General features: G+C 41.4%; 1 protein-coding gene across 4 annotated transcripts in view; it reads right to left on the bottom strand.

The window, feature by feature from the left end:
• Positions 1–1,007: 1,007 nt before the first annotated feature.
• The window catches only part of KIAA1328 (KIAA1328 ortholog), a 173,677-nt gene continuing 156,574 nt past the window's right edge, over positions 1,008–18,110 (bottom strand). For 3 of the 4 annotated variants that reach the window (XM_030511642.1, XM_030511643.1, XM_030511641.1), the window contains one exon: positions 1,008–4,388. In XM_030511642.1, the coding sequence (XP_030367502.1) occupies positions 4,172–4,388 (217 nt within the window). In that variant the 3' untranslated portion in view covers positions 1,008–4,171. The remainder of the gene's footprint in view (positions 4,389–18,110) is intronic. The other variant, XM_030511644.2, reaches the window with a different exon arrangement.

The following is an 18,110-nucleotide window of genomic DNA, read 5'->3' as shown; positions in this document are numbered from 1 at the left end:
ACCAACGAGGCTGTGCTCTCTCCCCTTCAGATGGTACAAATTCAAACGCTGCCTGGAGGTCGTATCTCAGAAAATCTCTGCTGCAACTTTGAGTTTAACCCTGGGCTCACCTGTGCTTTCAACGGATATCTTTTAGATATCTCAGGCTCAATCTATCTCAAGCATAGCTAAGCCCCTTCCTCTCACTCCTTAACAGCAAACCTCCACAGCGCATTGGATGACTGCAAATTTTCTTTTGCTTGTTTCTCCCTTGTTCAGATTCTTTCTATATCCAGTCTCACATTCTTCTGTCACCTAAGTCCACAACACCATCCCTTGCTAGCAGCTAAGGTCAGTCCACACCTGGAGCATACCTGGATTCTACCTTGTTACCGTCCTTGCGCTCTGGCCTCCCTGTCTCAGCTGCTCAAAAGAGGAGCAGCTGAAGCTAGGTAGTTTTCTTCTTTCCCTCATTTACCAGGTATTCTTCGGACAGTAGCTCTCCAAATGCAGCAACATGATCTGGAAAAGGAGTGGGGAGTCCTAAGCCCCTTATGGGAATCATTGCTTGAAGACTTCTCACTCTGGGATATAAGCACAAAATTCTTCTTCACTGACTTACTATATTGTAACAACTTGTCTCTACCATCTGGCTCAGCTCCACTCAACCTTCTATCATCCTTTGGTACAGTTTGCTGTCTTGCATTCTTGTCCTTTCTTGCCTTCACCTCCATCTTTTCTTCCTTACTCTTTAATTTCACCTTTTTGTCTCAAACCATGGTGCTGGCTCTCTTTGGTATTCTGAGACCTCTCACCCACTTCATGATCCAAAAGACATCTTGCTCCTTATCCCATGTCTTGGAGAGAATGAGAAAATTATTTCCTCGTCTATATTAGCAAACTGGAGATTCACAACATATATAGCGTGACGATGTGGAAAGTGGAACATATTGTCAATGGCAGAACTGACATCTGAGTTGGACAAAACAAACCAGAATATAAGTGAAATAAAACTCCAGAAGAAGAAATAAAATTCCCAGATAATTTATTAGATTAAGACCTCACATACATACATAAATATATGCTCAAGATGGGATTCAACAGCAAGATTGGAGGGGCTAGAAATGGAAAGGGCGTGATCGCTGTAGGTCCACAGCGTGCAAGGTGCACACAAGCAATGACTACACAAACACACAGCAGGGGTGTGTGTACGAGCCGCTTGGGAAGAACACGAAGCGAAGGCGAGGGTGTGAGCCTCAGCAGAAGTCATGTTACTTTACAAAGCCTCATGTAGAACACAGTCCGATGTGTAGCTGAAGCATATTGACTGGCAACACTCTGGACAACAAGCTATGGCTGCACTAACTCCCCAGCGGCAGCTTCCTAATATAGGGGCTTAAACTTAAAAGGACACTGTCAAGTGATTGCTTTTACTAGTTTAATTTTTGCATTTCCTCTACTGTTTCAGCAGATGGAAAACAATTCCCCTCCCAGTCCCAGCTACTGATTTTGTCCTTTCCTATTTGACAATCATTGATTTTTTTTTCTAAGGCTATAAATGTTTTAATAACTTCAACTTTGTAGTGCCTCGTGGCAAAATATCTTTGCTTGCACTGACTGCTAAACACTATTCCTAATGTACTGCTGATAACTAGAGCAAGAGCCAGCATTATAAAAAATGACTTTTCATAGGGTCTACCAAATTAATAGCTTTTGTTTCTTCATCCACATCTCACAGAAACTTAAAACATGCAAGTCTTTACCCATCAGACATTTCAACCACCTTAATTCTAGGAACTTTTGCTCATTAAAGATATGCCTCCCATGTAGCTCTGACTGACGGACAGCACTTTGTGCGTGGACTCACAACCCTGACAATGTCCTTTTAAAAAGAGTTCCTACCAAAACATAGATTCAAGACAAAAGTCATTCTCTGAATTAGAATTGTTAATGGACAAAATGGAGCACCAGGAATTCTAAAGCAGTTAAATACTGGCACCCACAAAGAACCAAAGAACAGAATGCTCCCACGCAGCGATCTTGACCAGGTACACAAAGGCACCTTTCAAGAGATATACATGTATTTTCGCTGTTTCAAAAGATCAGTTAGCGCTTGTTAGAAAAGGCAATTAAAGTTTCAGTCAAACTGGAAAAGAGAAGAGAAGCAATTGGACTGAAATCAGAGAAGTGTTTCTTTATAAATGCCAAACCTCAACAACACCGCCCCCCTCCGAACAAAACTAAAAATCACATAAATCAACCCCAAGCCCTCAGATCTATGTGATGGCATTTCTTCATGGTTTTCCACAGTTTTCCTGCTGCTCCTTGTACATTTTTCCTCTTCTTTCCCTTCCTTTTCCCTGCCCTTTTAAAGAAGCAGACTACTTTGCCAGCAGAATGAGAAAACCTATTTCCCCACCTGCTATACTTGGGTCAGGGCACTGAATACACCTTTGGGGCTTTAAGCAGAAACCTGTGCCTTCGCAAGAGGGCAACATTCAACAGCAAATGGGCATATTCAAAAGAACTCTAATATTCCACAAACAACAGGACAGACCAAGAAGGGCCTTCCCACAGTAGTCATTTTCTGGTCCAGCAATGCTGCTTCTGTTCTTTAAACTCCCCCAAGCAGCTTTTAATATTCAGCTGGGATGCACAAAAAGGCTATCACCTAATTTGTGATTAAGACTGGGCCTGAACAAAGCAGCTCAAGAGTAACCTGAGGTTCATCTTCCCCCTCATTCTCCTTTTGTTTCATTGCTGTAAGAGCACGGTGCTGCCAGGGGCACGTGCTAGATAGCCCGCGCTGATACTCTCATCAGAGATGTACCGCGGGCCTCATTGCCGAGCCTTGCAAGCTCCTTGCAGAGTACCAAACAGGCGTAAGAGTGCAGAAGGCAGGCAGCAGCAATACCCCAAGGACTGGTATAGCAACTCACTGCCATTAAGATAAGGCGGGTTGCCTAAAGAGACTCTCAGAAAAGCTGTACTGGCCCACAATGTGGTGTTTGGAAGCAAATGGCCTAGAACTTGCCTGTACTGGCTCAATTCTACCTTTCCCTTGCTGCAATTTTACTGTGCAAAATGAGTATTTTAGCCTCATATTTCTAGGAACACATGCCGGTGGCTACTGTTACAATAAAATATGAACACTGCATTGTGGAGAAAACGATCATTAATCCTGTAATCTGCAGTCATTTTTACCAATTCGGCACATTTCTTTAAATAAGCAAGTACATGCAGTAGATGGAAGTGCATTTAAATAAACTGAAATAGATACAGCATGAATAATTAAAGCCGGCAGGGAAATGTGCATTGTGAGCCGCTAGTGGAAATAATTACTGATTTGTCTTATTTACAATGGAGCCTGGGTACAGGATCAAAATAGTGCAAATTAGTGAAAATGTCTTAAGACTGTTCTTATACTACCAGTATACTATTTTTCATCTTGAAAAGTACACCAAATAGGTTTTGGACCACTACAATGTCTGACTGTGTTCTGCTATTTCAGGATCAGGTTACCCAGCACATAAACTCTGTCAAACAGCACTGATTTAAAGAGGAATGTAGTTCAAACAGATGTGTAGTATGTCAATCTGCAACTTGTCTATTAATGTTATTAGACACTGTATAGTTGAGCTTAAAACATATCCCCTAAAACCCCAGAGTGTTAAATATCAGAATGCTGAAGGAAAAAGTAGATAATAAAATCACTGAAAAAAAGTACTAAAGTGCTTGTACCTCTATAATATAATATGCCAGGTTGAAAACAGACTTGTTTAATTAGAAAATAATCTACTTTGAACCTGGTGGTTTTTGAATGTTAGGCAGTGCTTGCAAACTGCTTCAGAGCTAAAAATCGATAATGAAATATACTTCCGATATGAGGCTGGCAAAACTGTGACTTCAACCTATTAGAAAATGTTGTAGATTAAAAAATTCCTATTGTAGAATGATTACCTGGCACATGAAAGGTTTAGTAAAAAAAAGTTAACGCTTTCTGATTGGCCTACCCCAACTAGCACCATGATCACTAAATCCAAAATGAAACTGGATGCTAATTAGCTATGTTTTAAAAGAGGGAAGACAAACAGTTGTCACTCAAATAATTTAAAAATGGTATTTTAACACAAACAAATCAGCAATAAAGAGGTCCTAAAAATACATAAAAATTAAAGACCAATGAGGTGTGTCAAATAAAGAAAATCTCCTCGAGGAGCCGGCTCTCCTCCAGCTCATCCACTCTGCTTCTGGAGCTGCAAGGGGTCTGGTACCAAGATGATGATGGCCTGTTGCCCACATGATGAGGCATGTGCATTTTGTTCCGGTCATAAGATTCTCTGCAAAGGTGTCCTGGGGCAGATATGGGACTCATTGCTTCAACCATTTTAAGAAGACAGTCTTCATACCTACAGAAACACACCAAGAAAATAGAGCTCCATTAAGTATCACAGCATCACGCAGGAATTCAATCCAGTCTTCCCATCTTCGTAATTCAGACTAAACCTAGATTTGTCTGATGGGGGCCACTAGCACAGAATCAATTTTGCTGTATGGGTTCCTATGAGGTATACCAACACAAAGGCAGTGAAAAAAGAGGCAAGCAAAGCATGGGTGCTCAGGTTATTTTAAGTTGTTTCATCAGCTTTTCCATTTGAGGTGTGTAATGTCTTAGTCGCACTCCAGAGACTGAGGACAGACTTCAGAGATATGACAGTGAAATACACTGAACAGGTACAAGGCAGACCCACACAGGTAATGGTAAAGTGACTTATTCACATGCTGCACTTTTTTGAATAGACCTCTACACTTGATTTAGTTTCTCAGGGATTTGAAAACAGCAGGAGACTTTATTATTATTGCCACAAACCACACATGCTTCCTGTAAATCTCTGTGCACTATATGGAGTCTGTTTGGTGGAAGCACTGAAGGAATATAATCTAAGCAAGGCAATACAAAATCAACACTTGAGACACCAAGAGAAAAGGCAATGGTGCTGAACATTATTCAGGCTGTCCTTTAAGTGGGAGTACGGATGTGGGGGAAGGTTGCAAGCCAGTGTTAGCTGGTAACATATGCTGAATAATGGCAGTTACTTCAGACAGAGACTTCCTATTAATATTCACACAAGACAAGACCTGATCTAAATACCAGCACAGGATTGATCATTACAATATATTTTCTCCTGTCCAATTTTAAATGTCTTAAACAATACCATTTCCACTGCTTCCCCAGGGAGGCTGTTCTCCAGTCTAAAAGATATCATTCAAGAGTTTTACCCCAAAGTCCCCTTTGTTCCATCATTTTGTTAGCACCAACCTGCCTGATGTTCACAACTCTGAAATAATTCACACATTCAATGAATTACATGCAGGGAACATGATTCACAGCACCCAACCTAAAATACCAGTGTAACTGGTTGCTTTCCATAGGGTCCCTCTCTTGTAAGCAGAAGTTCATCCATAGCATGAGGAAATATCTCAAGCAGTTTCCTGCTTTGAGAAAACCCTCTGTTCTTCCTTTCAGGACAGTGGGAGCCTAGGAAGACTAAGCAACTATGTCAGACAGCTGAGATAGGTTCCTCAATTCAGATGAGATGAAAAATTCTTCAGTACAAACATTCACAGCAGTTTACTGATGTGGAAAATTAGCACTGGCCAATGTATCTCCCAGAGGCAGAGTAACACTTGTGCTGTCCAACAGCATCATGCAGCAGCAGCAAGAGGCAAAAAGACTTTCTTCTCTAAACTAGCAACCCTGTGCAAAATATCCTTCCTTAGCTCCAGTGGTGAGTGGTATGTCCCAGCATCATCAGAAAACTGGCCACGACAAGATAACTCATGTCTGAGACACAGAAATACTTCCTCAACTCAAAGTAGGTGGTGCTGTGGTGCTGCTGATGGGTTAGTACTGATGTTAATGACAACCGCTGGAGTTATGCTAGGATTGCTTGGAAAAGTCAGCTCTTACATTTCCTTCAGTTCTTACTGTTTCTTCCAATCTGATGGTCACCATCATTTCTAACACAGTCTGACTTGACATTACTGCTGCACAGGGCTCTCTCCTCTATTTGACTATCTATAGATTGTTTTATTTTCCTTTGTATGTACTAACCAGCATTTTACTCAATCAGAAACCCACTTCACAAATTTTTCACATTTTAAAGCTTGTCTATGTGTCCCTATTATCTGTCTGTTTAAATCACCCCTCATCACCAAAAATGAGTGATTCAAAACAAAGAAGCCACATCGTGGTTTGTTTCAGTTGGACCATGTAAGTGGCTAACCCTACACAATGCCTCACAGTCATCCTAACCATTTCAGAAGGACACAGGGTTTTGGGCAGCCATGCAAGACCATTTGAGAGAGGTCTGTTGTCTGCATTAGCATTCAGAAAGTACCCTCTAAAAACTGAAGCTCCTTAAAGATATCCCCAACATAAGATGGCGTAAGCTGCACTGATAGCAAGAACTATCACATAGCTATATTAGACTTCTCACGTAGAGAAAGTTTTGGACTAGACTCTATATAGATATACACAGATGCTTTGAAGCCCGAAGAAACCCAGTTAACACATACGCTGGTTTCATTAGCCACACCTAAAACTTCTTTTTAGATTAATCTAGTCTAGCATACAAATGCTTATCTCCTCTGACTTTAGTGCTATCATAAAATTTCAATTTCTCCAGCAGCCACATTCAATCACAGATTAGGTAGGGGGAAACCAAACCAGCCAGTGCATTTACAGCAAACGTGCAGGCCCTAGATTTCAGCAGTACCTTCGAGTTCATTTCTTCTGCAAGTTTATCTAAGTTTTACAGCATTTCTGCTATCAGGAAGGCTAAATGATTTGGCAGATTACAAGCACAGCAAATAGCAAAGATTATGTAAAAGACCAGGTGTTGTAAATCAGTCTATTTGACACCACAGTTATATATGCAATAAAGTGAATGAACTCTGCTAACAGAGCGCTGTCTGATAAAGAGAATGCTCCTTGCAGGTATTTAGTGTTTAATCCCAGGATAATGGTTTGCCCTGGTTTGTCTAGGCAGCATCAGACAGCATCTGGCTGGAGGCAACAGAGTAGACTTAGAATGGTTTGAAGCTCGCAAAGATAATTTTCTCACCATTTATTCGTACCCGAATATTTAAAGAGACATAGTCAGAATGCTCAAATCCTGAAATGCAACTTTCTCTAAAACCAGGATATGTATTCCTTGCACGATTTGAATAAATGCATAAGTAAAACCAGGCTTCATTATTATTATTATTAATACGACACTTAATAGCTTTAGTGAAGTCAAAGCTGCAGGATCAGGCACCCAAGAGTCAGAACATGTCAAAAGAGAAAACTGATCTGGCAAACTTGGCTTGTGAATATCGAATGTTCTTTTAATGCAAATTAACAGCCAAGGCTGCCCTCGTATTGTTCATGGCTCCCAAGGAGAAAAACTTCCCAAATATTCTGCAGAAGTACCAGCACTATACATTAAGTCACATAGAGAAATACCTCATGTATAGATGTTCAACCAAGCAACCAAATGTCCCATCAGTGCTAGATACTTACACGCATTTTCTTTGATGGGTTTTTCCCCCTCAACAGAAGCAAAATGAGGTGGGCATGTGCCCCTTTAAGGATGGTGGTAATTCAGTCTGTCTTCACCTCTTTGGTACATTTGCCAGTGTGCTGGAAAGTCAGTGAGCACCTCCACAACAGACTGTAAACCAATCTCTTTTCTAAACCTGGTTTTGACACTTCCCCCATGTATATTTTTTCATCGAACTTTTACAAGCTTGAAAGTCTGCATGTTTCATCATGGGAGAAGAAAACTTGTGAAGCCTAAAGGTTTGGGTTAGAAGTCTAACTATGTGGATAGCTGAAGTTTGGTGAAGGTATCATAAAGTTTCCAAAAATTCCACCTGAAGAAGGGACACAAAGAATTAGTGTACAAAGCATGAGGAAGGCAGGGCCATGCGCAATAGGACAGAGATGGGAGTAGAGAGACCAAGGTAAGCTTTGAAGCTCTTCCTTCAGTGAAGAAGTTTGATTTTTGTTTTTAATGTAGAAGGTAAAACTCCAAATACGGCTCAGAGAGGAGCCTAAATGGTCTGAAAGGTAGGTACCACTGGGATCAAGCCAGCATAGCTGGGTCAGAACTGTGAGCCGGGTGGCTAAGTCCATCCTGGTCAGGCATTGCACAGTGCTGTGACAGTATTCCCTTTCTCTCCTCTGTACAATTAACACAGGTTGCTGAAAATTTGGCTCTTCAGCCACTAAAGCGCTTCTGGAGATTTTATTAGAAACTTTCAGCATTGGCTCCTAATTAAATAACTACCTAATAGAGTTTATAAAATCTTAATATCTGAAGGGGAGCTACAAGGATGCTGTAGAGGGACTCTTCATCAGGGACTGTAGTGATAGGACAAGGGGGAATGGATTTAAGCTGAAACAGGGGAAGTTCAGATTAGATATAAGGCAGAAGTTCTTTACTGTGAGGGTGGTGAGGCACTGGAACAGCCTGCCCAAGGAAGTTCTGAATGCTCCGTGCCTGGCAGTGTTCAAGGCCAGGTTGGACAGGGCCTTGGGCGACATGGTCTAGTGTGAGGTGTCCCTGCCCATGGCAGAGGGTTGGAACTAGATGATCTTAAAGTCCTTTCCAACCCAAACCATTCTACGATTCTATCATTCTATAATGTAAAAGAGTTTTGTAGTCCATCACTAAGGTAACAGGAAACATCATAAAGCATTACAATTCAGAACAGCTCATTAAATGTTCACATCTTAAAGAGCAAAACAAAGTACAAAAATAAACGCAAGTTGGCACAGACCCAAATCCCTCCTTCCACAGTACTGCTGTTTCAGATCCCTCCTTCCACAGTACTGCTGTTTCAGTGCCTGTGCAGCAGCAATACAACTCTCTGAACACCTACAGGTGCATTTTACTTTGCACTGTGTTTCCAAATTGAATGGGAAGTAAGGCTTTCACATTTTTATGACAAACAAGCAAATGTGGCTGTTGCTCTGGGAACCGTAAGACCACTTATTCCCAGGATGGTTGCTGGGAAATCACCTGAAACCACTTGGTATTCTTCCTAATAAAACCTGCTAGGCAATCAGAGTTCAGACAGTCCCACAGCATACAGTACCTAAAAAAAATGGTCAGATTATGCAAAAGTGATGCACAGAACTCATTACTGCACAGGATATTAGAGCGAATGGTGGTCTTGAAGGTAACCACCAAGCATTCTCACATCAATTGGCTGAACAGTGATGTTTCTTTATTTATTTATTTAGATATTTGGGATATGTCATTGAATTTTTAATGTTTGTCTATTTCCCATTGCTGGTAAAATACATTATATTTCTTACATGCTGTTCAATTTTTAAACTATGCTACTGTATTTTCATATTGCGCAGTCCCATTTAACTAATAGTTTCATTTGTTCCTTCATGAAAAAACAGCACAACCCCAAACAAGTTTGATATTTGGAGGAGCAGGAATTTCCCCATAGGGCAAAATAACTAAACTTATTAGAGTCATAAATACTCTGGTGGTGAGATATATGTATATTTCTTTAAACAAGCAGTGTCAGATATTATTTGATCACTATGTTCAGAGGTATCTTTTCATTTACAGCCTCTGAAAATTTATTTTTCCAACCATAAATGTGTACAAAACACACAGAATGCCTCTTCTGCAAGGTGATGGCATTTCAACAAAGCATACTGGCAATACGTTTTTGGAGATTAGTAGCTGTATAGGCTTACTTTATTTAACTGTATATACCAGAGGAAATAAAAAGGTTTATTTTTATACTACTGCTTATATTTTCAACATAAAGTTCAAAGTGATTTACTAATGTTACATGAATTGCCTTTGAAATCTGGTACAGTATTGTGCCTAAGTACAAAGCCTAACACTATTCTGTATTCATAAAACGCCGCCTGACTCCAAGCACTTTAGAAATGCTAAATACAGCTAAAAACACATTCAAGGGGTAGGGAACAGACCTATTTACAGAAAATGAAACTAAGCTTATTGTTATTATAAGGCATATCAAATTCCTTTTTGATCACACTAGTGATACAACCAGAGGTTATTTGGAAAAACCAGCTGAGATGATTGATCCCCACCCCTGAGCTAAACCAGGCTCCATGGGTGAAGGGCAGAACTCTACCCAAATTAAATACTCATAGCCACTTTTTGCCATCTTTATGACTGCATCCACAATTATTGCATTAGGGATGCTAGAGGTATCTCCATGGCTTGTCCCTTCAACACCCATGTACCAACCTGTTGTTCATAAATTTGCCTAATTGCTTTCTCAACCTGCTGCTTCCACAATGCCCTGTGACAGCAAGCTCAGGAAGTTCATCGCTACTGAAAGACATACTTTTGTTTTCAGTTTAATCTGAAATCCTGCTAGTGCCATCAAGTGCTTTTCAAGAATTGACTGCAGTTAGTCTCTCTCATGTGGTGGGACCTGGTGCAAAACAGTGCCACATCCAACTTACACACCAGCTTCACAATTTTGCAAACCCTGATCATTTTTTCACTCAGTCTTTTCCTATCCAAAGTCATAGCTTTTTGGTCTCTCATTACATAGCAGCTGCTTCATCCCCTCGATCAAATTAATTGTTCTGTGCACTTTCTCTAGCTTCCACTGTCTTTCATGAGAGGCAAAGAGCAAAAGTAAATTACACTTCTATTAACTCAGTTTTGATGCCTTTTTGGAGTTTCTTGCTATTGACATGGCATTCGACTATCTGAAAGAACTTAGAATAATCCACAAACTTACTAGGTCACTCAGGAGATTTTGCTGTTTACTTCTTGCTCCAGGTCAGTGATGAAGAACCAGCTCAGTGGGTTCCAGGGGGACCCCACTGCTGACTCTTCTGCATCATGAAAAATGAACATTAAGTCCTTTTGCCTGCTATCATTTAATCAATAGTAAATCCATAAGGACTTTTCCTCCAATCCTGCAGAAACTTAGTTTCTTTAACAACCTTTGGTGTGGAACCTTGGCAAAGGCCTTTTGAAAATCCAAATACTATGTCCACTGGATCCTCTTTGTGTCACCAGATTTCTGGGTTCACAATTCATAGGTCTGAGCTGATGTCTCAGATTCCCTCCCTACTGTATGAGTATAATCCAGGTTTTAGCCAGCATGCTATTTGGCCCATGTGAGATGAACATGCCAATGAACATCAGAGACTGGTTGTATAGGAAGTGAAAGCTGAGAAAGAGCAGCTGATTTTGCAATCATTCCTTGAAAGGTCACAAGTCAGAGCCCAAAGGTTGGTGGTAAATGGCATCACAACAAGCTGGGGACTGGTCACTAGTGATGTCCCTCAGGGCTCAGTGTTAGGATCAGTGTTGTTTAGTATCTTCACTGATGATCTGGATGAGGGAATGGAGTGCACCCTCGGTGTATTTGCAGATGACACCATGTTGGGTGGGACTGCTGATTTGCCGGAGGGTAGAAGGCTCTGCACAGGGATCAGGACAGGCTGGATCAATGGACCCAGGCCAACTGTATGAAGCTCAACAAGGCAAAGTGCTGGGTCCTGCACTTGGGCCACAACAGCCTCCTGCAACACTCCAGGCTTGGAGAAGAGTGGCTGGAAACTGCTCACGGAAAAGGACCTGGGGGTGCTGATTGACGAAGATGAACATGAGCATCTTATGCCCAGGCAGCCAAGAAGCCAACAGCATCCTGGCCTGTATCAGTGATCATCCCCCTGCACTGGGCACTGATGAGGCTGCACCTCAAATCCTGTGTTCAGTTCTGGGGCCCTCACTACAAGAGAAACATTGAGGTGCTGGAGCGGGGCCAGAGAAGGGCAGCGGAGCTGGTGAAGGGTCTGGAGCACAAGTGTGATGAGGAACGGCTGAGGGACCTGAGGGGTTTGGAGAAGAGAAGGCTCAGGGGGCACCTTATCGCTCTCTACAACTGCCTGAAAGGAGGCTGTAGTGAGGTGGGGTCAGTCTCCTCTCCCAAGTAACAAGTGACAGGACAAGAGGAAACGGCCTCAAGCTGTGCCAGGGGAGGCTGGATATTGGGAAAAATTTCTTCACCAAAAGGGTGAAGAAGGCATTGGTGGAAGTGTTCAAAAACCGTGTAGACGAAACCCTTAGTGACATGGTATAGTGGTGGACTTGGCAGTGCTGGGTAGCAGTTGGACTTGATGATCTTAAAGGTCTTTTCCAACCTATTTGATTCTATGATAGCGGACCCTGCCTTTCATGTTCGGACTGCATCTTCAGTAACCTAAACACACCCCTGAGGGATAGTCCCATGTACTGACTTTCAGGATGCCAAAACCAAAACAAGAACAGAGAGAAGAGTGATTCTTGAGGTTGAAACATCAAGAGAATGAACAAGATTAAATTGAGAATCACAAAGAGACTGTGCCAGTTAGCCTAAGATTCCCATTTTATTTTCATCCAGGCTGGGACGCAGAGCAGACACTTCACTGTGGGATACAGAAGGAGGCAAATTCAACAGTGCCATATATGTAGTTAAACCAACACAAGGTAGGGACATACTTCTTGCCTGTAATGGGTCTGTATTTTCCAAAGGCATCTCAAAGTTTCTTAATTCTAAAAGAAAAAGATCAGACAGCAGAATATTTCAAAGCAATTAAAAAAAGATCTGAGCCTTTTATTTAAAATACATCACACAAGGTAAAACAGAATATATTTACACAGTGTCCTCAGCAAGAGCCTCCCGGAGTGCTGTAAAACCCACACCCACATAATAGAGAGCTTACAGTATCAGAGACTTTTAGAGAACTCTCCGAGGTGGTATTCACAGAATCATAATCTAGAGAAGTAAAAGACTTATTAGACCATCCAGCCATCTCCCTGCTGACAGAGAACCGTTCCCTACAGTGTGCTTCCTCATTTGTTGCTAACAATCAGCCTCTCGTTATTCTCCTTGGGAAGCTATTCCACAGCCAAATATATCTAACACTATCATTACCATTATTATTTATTTATAGGCTACGGTATAACTTAAAGGGCCTTGATCAGGATCAAGGGGACCAACTTTACTACCACTTGTAAGAGCAATCTGAAAGAGCACACAGTCTAAACAGATAAGTTGAAGTCCAGTGGGAAAGCTATAACATACAACTGAGGAGAACAGGACAGCATGGAAAGTGCCACAAAAGTTCCATGAGTTTTTGCTTTGGCATTTGGTAGGAGGAAAAGGCGTGTGTCGCAAACAACAACATGTTTCTGATAGTCAGCTAGAGATAAACAAAGAGGATTTTCTTCGTCCCAGCTTCATGCTATTAGTTATAGCTAAAGATCTGGCATCGTACTAAGAAATCTGTCTCCTTCTTTGGTGCAAATACTCCTTAAGTATCTGAACAACATTACATCTCTCCCTTCTGCTCCAGTCTCAATCTGAGCCACATGTATTTTAATCTTCCCTCATAAATCAATACCTCTAGCACACCAACACCAAGCTGTTTCTGCGCTCCTCTAATCTTTAACAGTATCTTTCCAGTAAGCGATCACCCAGAAATGAGCATCATATTCACCTGGTGGGGTTACACAGGAACAGGGAGGAGATCAGCTCCCTCCAGCACTCACACAATGCTTGTCTGCACAGACTTAAGTGACAACAGCCTTTTTGCTGCAGCTTCATGGCTCCGCAGGTCCCTCTCTCATTTGTATGTATTCATACACCCCACCACAACACATCGCTGTTTGCTGCAAGACCTACAACACCTATGAGCCCCATGCCTCATTTTGTGGGGTTACTAACAATTATCACTAAATCTTGTGGAAAATGGCACCTGAGATTACAGCCTTCACACAGGAGAGAAGCAGCAGAATTGAGTAGCAACATCATGCCTTTGCTAACCAAAATGAGCTGTGCTTGGCAGCGTTATGGGACAACCTTCCCTCCCTCCCCAGTGTGATAAGCAGTAGTAAATAGCTAATGAGGACTTGGTCTTGAAAGGGGCTGACCATTCTGGTTTGCCCCGGCCACCTGCATACCAAGCAGAGCCAGCGCACTAAAGGATACAGCTACAGCATCTAAAAAAACTTGTGCCCTAAGGCAGGGCTGGTAAGAGATTTTTCTTCCTCAGTTTTCACCCTGGCTTCACCTATGATAGCACCCAACCGGCTGTCATTACTGAAATAGGAGTTACTGCTGTTCTCATTCCTCCTTGCTACACAAACAGGCCATTTTCACTTATTCGGTTGTTAGAGACCAACACCTGCCTTCCTCACCTTTCCGCACTTCCATCTCAATGCTCCCAATCCTCAGTTATCCTACCTATTTGCTCCTGGTAACTAAGCTTTTTCTATTATTTTCTTATTGGACTTCCACTCAGACCCTGCTGCCATGTTACCAACCTGTCAAATACAACTGAAATGGCTTCTTAATTTTATACTTTTCTCTGTGTGCTTTTAGTAGCTAAAATAAAAACAACAACAACAAAAATACCCACCCCAGATAATTTCTTTTAAGGGATGGCTGCAGGGAGCTGAATTGGCATAAGTGCGGTTGTAATAATTCTATAAGGGAGAGGGCGAACAAAGACACAAGCGCTGGTAAATAAAGAAACCTTTTAAATCAGATCTGCCAGTGACAAGAATAATTTAGAATGAAGTTTTAGTACAAAAGAAAGAAATTACAGAACCACGGAACTACCACAGAGTTTAACAACCACCTCTGCAATCATTCTGTTTGTATTGTCCTTCTCTCCTCTCCCACACACCCATCTCTGTCTCATCAAGTCTGAAAGCCCTTCAGATCAGAAAATGAACCTCGGTGTATGTACAGCACCTGGGGCCCTGATTCTGCTGTGATATTACATAATAACTTTGCACTTCAGAGCACGCTTAGCTTTTATTCCCTTTAAGCACTCTGTCATCACAGCACATCTTCAGCAAGATCTTCACCCTTTATTGTTCTGGGCCAAAACTAAGCTGTCATCATCTTTCCTGCCATACCTCATCCCCCTACTTCTCCCGCCTTAACAACCTTTCTTCTCAATTTTTAATCTTACAAGTTTGTCCCCAAGCATCTTGCCCCTCAAAGCAAACTCTAATTCAATGAATCATCTTTAAAACTGTGCTTTTTCTTTTATAATGTACTAAAGCCTCTGACAAAGGGTTGCATATGTAAGTCACAGTGCAATTCTGCTCCTCCTCTCTGCCAGTCTTTTTTTTTTTAAGTTTTGATTTCTTTTCCCTGTTTCATCTCAATTTCCTTGTGTGCTTTTGGCAAAGCTGGGAATACTTTATACACTGTACACTGCCTAGAACTTTGTGGGTACTAAGTAAGAACAAGACAATTCCAAGGAGCATGGCCTAGGGGGGAAAAAACCCTATCACACACAGTTTGCAAAGTCCATCACCATTTACATGGATTAGCAATCTGTCTTTTTTCACAAGCTCACTCCAAATACCCAGCCTGCCAGATAATAAATCAACTTTTTGCTTCAACTGTACAGTCACTGGGAGATCTGCATAGTTTTAGGTCAAGCACTTATAACCATTTTATGATTCCAAAGTTTCTTAACTTGTCATTTAGTTACTGAACTGTGAGCTTTCATTGACTTTCTAACCATTGTGGCAAGAACTGCTACTAGCTGTGCAAGATTTAAAACCTCATTGAGCAGAGGAGCAAAATCGGACTGCAGCAGTTTTAAGTATATATATTGAGGTGGAATCGTGACCCCATGGAAGTCAATGGAAGTTCTGCCGCTGGTTCACTGGGGCTGGGTTTCTTTCCAGCTGCCATTTGTTGTGTCAGGGTGAATAGATATTTTACGCTCTCTTTTTAACACCCTCAAAATGAGATGCTTGAAAATAATTTATTTTATGCTTTTCTTTTCTTCCTCTCCTGGTGAAATATTTTACATACAGTCAATTGCTGTACCTAAACACCAGCTCTTCCCTGTGGATCTGTATGATTCCTCCTCTCCTGCTTGTCAGTTTAATTTCTTCTGCTGTGGCACGGAGTGTTTAATAGCAAAATCTAGCACTCATATTCTTCTGTTTCTTAATTATCTGTGCCCTGTCAGCTATATCAGTGAAAATAAGTTACCATTAGACAATTCAGATACCAGTAAACACCAAGTTGTGATAATATAGAGTTCTGTATTACTGTCATTATGGAAAAAGCTGTTTCAGGGAGGTTTAAAAAAAATTAAATAAGCCCAGCACTTCTAAATGGCCAAAACCCTAAAGATATCTTAATTATTCTTCAATATCTTAATCATTCTGTAGAATCATGATCTTGTATAATGGCCATTCTAAATGAAAGGTTTGCTGCTCTGCACAGTTGCCACTTTCTTCTAATTGTGAATTAAAGCATAATTTAGTGTGGCTCTATGCCAGCATGACTGGAAAAATTTACAGACATTAACTCTGGTTGAAACAGGGGGGAAGAAGCTGTTAGGTTTCTTTAAGTAATAGAAAATCACTCACCAAGTTGTGCTTTAAAACAAAATACTAGAGCTTTAAGTTGACAAACTGACTTGAATTAAACCACATAAAAAAGTGCTTGCACCATAAATCTTATAGGGCAAAAGTGATGGTAGGTTATCATTCTGTTTATTAGCATGTACTTTGGAGAGTTCAGGGCAAGTATGGATACGCATTCATTCCATTTTATGCTGCACATTACTGAAAACACATTCCCCATAAATAATTCATAAATGCATTGTCTGAAATTTCAGATTCCAAAAATACAACATGGTTTTCAACTTTATGGTTGCTTGGTCTTCAAAATAGAATTAGACAATTGGATGGATGGGCTTGGCAAACATGGTAAGAACCCGTCAGTCAGAATTACACTCCAGATGTACATGCAAACATCTCCCAGCTCCTGATCCCTGGGACAGCAAGGCCATGATGATAACCCCTGTGCTTGTGCTAGCCGTTCTTTGGTAGGGAACAGGGAGGAAAAGAGAAAGGAAAGAAGTCACCAAGTAGTGAAAAGAAAGCGTTCGGTCAGATGCCTGACTCTGAAAACAACACTTTGGGGAAAAAAATGCCTTGCTGTTCTCTGGGTGTGTAGCGGGAGAGTTAGCAGGGAAAAGGATGTTTTACAGGATGGTGTGGTGGGGAGTTAATAGGTCGAAACTGCCTAGAAATCCAGAGCAATTTAAAATTAAGATATAGTAACAGTCAAAATACAGAGAATGGACATACTCTGCCTTGCAAAAAGCCCATTTTTCTGGACAGACTGCACCACAAACTTGAGCTCTGTTTGGTGCTCTCAGCTTTTAATTGGTATCACTCAGTTAACGCTAATGACATAATTCCCGGCCATCGTCTTTTATGACAGCCATATTAGCATAAGAGAGGTGAATAGGATCTTGCAATTCATCTGAAGTCCAATTTCTGCAGGGAGCAGTGACCACAACACCCACTGAAGAAACGGAAGTATGCTGCAACACTTAAGCTTTATACGCCCTGTGATTCTGCATCTTACTGACATTATATGTAGTTTATGCTCAGTTGCTTGTTTTCTTCCTTCATAATGACACAAAACACTCCATTAGATAGCAACTGCTTTTCAGCCAGATTTGCATTAACTTGCTCTGTTCTACGCACATCTCAGAGAGAGGCACACACAATTTTGGGTACCTTATCTAGGGAAACCCATGGTGCCATGCCCCAGACAGCCCACAACCTCCCTGTTGGCCTGCTCTTTATTAGAACTTATTCACTCCAATTTGTATGAGAAGAAACATTGCAACTGAGCTCAAATACTTGGCATCCCAAGGTATTGATTGCTTGGGCACAGACTTTACATGAAGAAACAACGCTCTCATAAAAATTGTATTCCAGTAGCCAACTGCTGTAAAACTTCCTCCCTGGCACTCTGTGTGGAAGGGTTCGGACTATCTGCTGCTCCATTCATTTCCAGGTGTGCTGAACTCTCCGGGGTAATCTTTAAATCAGCTGAGATTTCATACATCAAAGATGAGGATACATAATTCAAGAGGAGCCACCGAGATAAAACAGTAGCTGTAAAAAAAAGGTACAGCATGTCGGTGGTGCCTGGTTTAGCATGTCAAAGAGGGGCGACTGCTGGCGAGGAGCTGTGTGGCAAAGCAGGTAGAGTCATTGTAAGCTTCATAGGGACACAGG

This window comes from Strigops habroptila, chromosome Z (genome assembly GCF_004027225.2).
Source record: "Strigops habroptila isolate Jane chromosome Z, bStrHab1.2.pri, whole genome shotgun sequence".
NCBI classification, from domain to species: domain Eukaryota; kingdom Metazoa; phylum Chordata; class Aves; order Psittaciformes; family Psittacidae; genus Strigops; species Strigops habroptila.
This window is presented reverse-complemented; position numbering and strand designations above follow the sequence as displayed.